The following is a 2,956-nucleotide window of genomic DNA, read 5'->3' as shown; positions in this document are numbered from 1 at the left end:
CAGGAATGACTCCATCCTGGGCAGGGTGGGAGTGGGGCAGGGGATGTGTCGTGCCACAGGTCAGGCTGCCTGGGCTTGGGTAGCAGCCAAGTCTTCTTCACCAGGACAGCAATGGCCAGGCCCTGCCCCTTATGCTGGAGCTGGCTCTGATCCTGCTGGGAGCTTGCAGAGCCCACCTTGGACGCAGTGCAGGAGATGTCCCTGTCCTGTTTTTCCCCCCCCCAATCCCCAGGTGCAGCACATGGGCCTGGCCCCTGTGCGGTGCCTCACCCCCGGGCTTCTCTCTGCCCTGAGCGGGCAGAGGAGCCAGACAGTCCCTTGGTCCTCATCTGCACCTTCCTCCACAGAGGCAGAAAACCACCTACTCCATTTACCCGAAGGCGGAGCCCACGCCGATCACCTCGTCAGCCCCCCCAGTCAGCACCCTCTACTCCTCCCCTGTGGTGAGTGCCTGCCTGCCTGCCCTGGCATACAGTGCAGTGGGGATCTGCCAGATGAGTTCCCCAGGCCCAGGTCTGTCCTGCCTGGTCTTGGTGACCAAGATTAATCACTGCTCTGAGACGAGTGGAGCCTGGCTCTGTTCAGGAAGCTGTAGGTGGCACCTGGGAGACCAGCCCCAGAAAGCAGAGCCTGAGTGCTGCCCTTGCTGCTGCCGGGTGGGAGGGAAATCACTGCCGTGAGCCCTGGCTATGTTATCTGGCTGGCCAGCCCAGCTCTAGGGCTCAGCCATGCAGGGATTGTGGATTGTTCAAGTGCCTCGGAGACCTGACCCCTTCCTCTCTCTATCCCAGAACTCCTCTGCTCCGTTGGCTGAGGACATTGACCCCGAGGTAAGCACACTGTCCTGTCCTGTCTCATTTCCACCCCTCGCCTGTACCCCCCCCCCCCCCCCCCCCCCCCCCCCCCCCCCCCAAACTCGCAGCGGAGACCAGCTTGCACCAGGCCTGTGGTGCTGAGCTTTCCTCCCTCCTTCCCTGGCAGCTGGCTCGGTACCTAAACCGCAACTACTGGGAGAAAAAGCAGGAGGAGGCCCGCAAGAGCCCCACCCCATCTGCGCCGCTGTCCCTCACGGAGCTGAGCAGCCAGCCTGGAGAAGTCCACACTGCCCCACTCAGCCTAGTGGAGGTAGGAGAAGGGCCTGGCCCACGGCAGCCCTGCTAGGCCTGTGGATCCAGTGCCTCTCGCAAGCCACAGCTGTCAGCCTGGCCTGCTCCCTCCTGGGCCTGGGTGGTGGGTCCCAGCCCTGTGCAGCGGGCAGGGCCAGACCTCATGGTGCCACCCTGTGTCTCCAGCAGCAGTACCAGAATGGGGAGTCAGAGGAGAACCACGAGCAGTTCCTGAAGGCGCTGCAGAACGCCGTCACTACCTTTGTCAATCGCATGAAAAGCAACCACATGCGAGGCCGCAGCATCACCAATGACTCGGCCGTGCTCTCCCTCTTCCAGTCCATCAACAACATGCACCCACAGCTTCTGGAGCTGCTCAACCAGCTGGATGAGCGCAGGCGTAGGTGCCAGGGCCCCAGGGAAGAGTGGGGAGCATAGGGACCACGGGCAGGCCTGCTCTGCCTGCGAGATGCATTGGGGCTCACGGTGCTCAGGTACCAGGCATGCCTGGCAGGGAGCTGGCCCTGGGAAGGGCCTGATGCCGTGTCTGCCTCCCCAGTGTACTACGAGGGCCTGCAGGACAAGCTGGCACAGATCCGGGATGCCCGTGGGGCCCTGAACGCGCTGCGTGAGGAGCACCGCGAGAAGCTGCGTCGGGCGGCTGAGGAGGCAGAGCGCCAGCGCCAGATCCAGCTGGCCCAGAAGCTGGAGATCATGAGACAGAAGAAGCAGGTGAGGCAGGGAGGCTGCTCTGGAGCTCCCGGGACCCGCCTGTGGCTGAGGGCTGTCAGCTGCTCATGCTCTAGCAAACCTGGCTGCACTGTCCTTGGGGAGACGGGCTGGCAGGTGCCCATGGCTGGGTGGCTAGGAGCCATGGTGGCAGGGCAAACGGAGGGCCTGGTGCCCATGCCTGATGGCTGTGGCGGTGCTGCCTTGCAGGAGTACCTGGAGATGCAGCGGCAGCTGGCCATCCAGCGGCTGCAGGAGCAGGAGAAGGAGCGGCAGATGCGCCTGGAGCAGCAGAAGCAGACGATCCAGATGCGGGCCCAGATGCCAGCCTTCTCCCTGCCCTATGCCCAGGTACAGCCCTTGCATCCAGAAGCCCCCTCCTGGCATCCCTCGGCCTGTCCCCTGGGCCCACCCTTGAAGCCTCTCCCTTTCTTCGTGCAGCTCCAGGCTATGCCGCCTGCGGGAGGGGTGATCTACCAGCCCTCTGGCCCCACCAGCTTCCCTGGCACCTTCAGCCCAGCAGGCTCCGTGGAGGGCTCCCCCATGCACAGTGTGTACATGAACCAGGGGGGCACCGGGCCCTACACTGCGATGCCTGTCGCAGGGACAGGTAACGAGCAGGGGCTGAGTGGGGCAGGGTGGAGCTGAGCTGGGCCCTCCCCTCAACTGGTGCCGTCTGTCCGCTCTAGATCCCGGCATGGTGAGTGCCTACCTGTACCAGGCCGGCACGGGAGGCGGGCAGGCCACGCAGCAGGGACAGGCAGTGCCCACCACAACCCCCGCCTACTCCTCCTACCAGCCCACTCCCACGCAGGGCTACCAGGCAAGTGCGGCCCCAAGCTGCGGCCGGGAAGGGGGCGGCAGTGTCTGTCGCGAGCGGTCTCACTCGCTGGGGGGGAATGTCTCGCAGCACCTGGGCCGTGTGCTGGGGGGGCAGGGCGCGGGGAGGCCCCTGGCTAGGGGGGCATCGTGGGGGGCACAGCCGCAAGGGGTTTCCAGCTGTGCCTGCTCACCCGCCCTCCCTCTGCAGAACGCGGTCTCACAGGCCCCGCAGTCGGGCACCATGGGCTACATGGGCAGCCAGTCGGTGTCCATGGGCTACCAGCCCTATGGCATGCAGG

The 2,956-nt window shown here is 65.2% G+C and overlaps 2 protein-coding genes across 2 annotated transcripts in view; one reads left to right on the top strand and one right to left on the bottom strand.

The window, feature by feature from the left end:
• ARL16 (ADP ribosylation factor like GTPase 16) overlaps nucleotides 1-2,182 on the bottom strand; it is a 10,429-nt gene extending 8,247 nt beyond the window's left edge. The window contains exon 1 of the mRNA XM_025193375.1: nucleotides 2,052-2,182. The gene's annotated coding sequence lies outside the window, so the exon portion shown is untranslated. The remainder of the gene's footprint in view (nucleotides 1-2,051) is intronic.
• The window catches only part of HGS (hepatocyte growth factor-regulated tyrosine kinase substrate), a 9,220-nt gene that overhangs the window by 4,916 nt on the left and 1,348 nt on the right, over nucleotides 1-2,956 (top strand). Inside the window, exons 10-18 of the mRNA XM_025193362.1 lie at nucleotides 348-443; nucleotides 792-830; nucleotides 982-1,125; nucleotides 1,293-1,506; nucleotides 1,666-1,838; nucleotides 2,046-2,186; nucleotides 2,277-2,445; nucleotides 2,525-2,658; nucleotides 2,866-2,951. Of these exons, the coding sequence (XP_025049147.1) occupies nucleotides 348-443; nucleotides 792-830; nucleotides 982-1,125; nucleotides 1,293-1,506; nucleotides 1,666-1,838; nucleotides 2,046-2,186; nucleotides 2,277-2,445; nucleotides 2,525-2,658; nucleotides 2,866-2,951 (1,196 nt within the window). The remainder of the gene's footprint in view (nucleotides 1-347; nucleotides 444-791; nucleotides 831-981; nucleotides 1,126-1,292; nucleotides 1,507-1,665; nucleotides 1,839-2,045; nucleotides 2,187-2,276; nucleotides 2,446-2,524; nucleotides 2,659-2,865; nucleotides 2,952-2,956) is intronic.

This window comes from Alligator sinensis, unplaced genomic scaffold, assembly GCF_000455745.1.
Source record: "Alligator sinensis unplaced genomic scaffold, ASM45574v1 scaffold1565_1, whole genome shotgun sequence".
NCBI classification, from domain to species: Eukaryota; Metazoa; Chordata; order Crocodylia; family Alligatoridae; genus Alligator; species Alligator sinensis.
The sequence above is the reverse complement of the archived record's forward strand: the minus strand, read 5'-3'. Positions and strand labels throughout refer to the sequence as shown.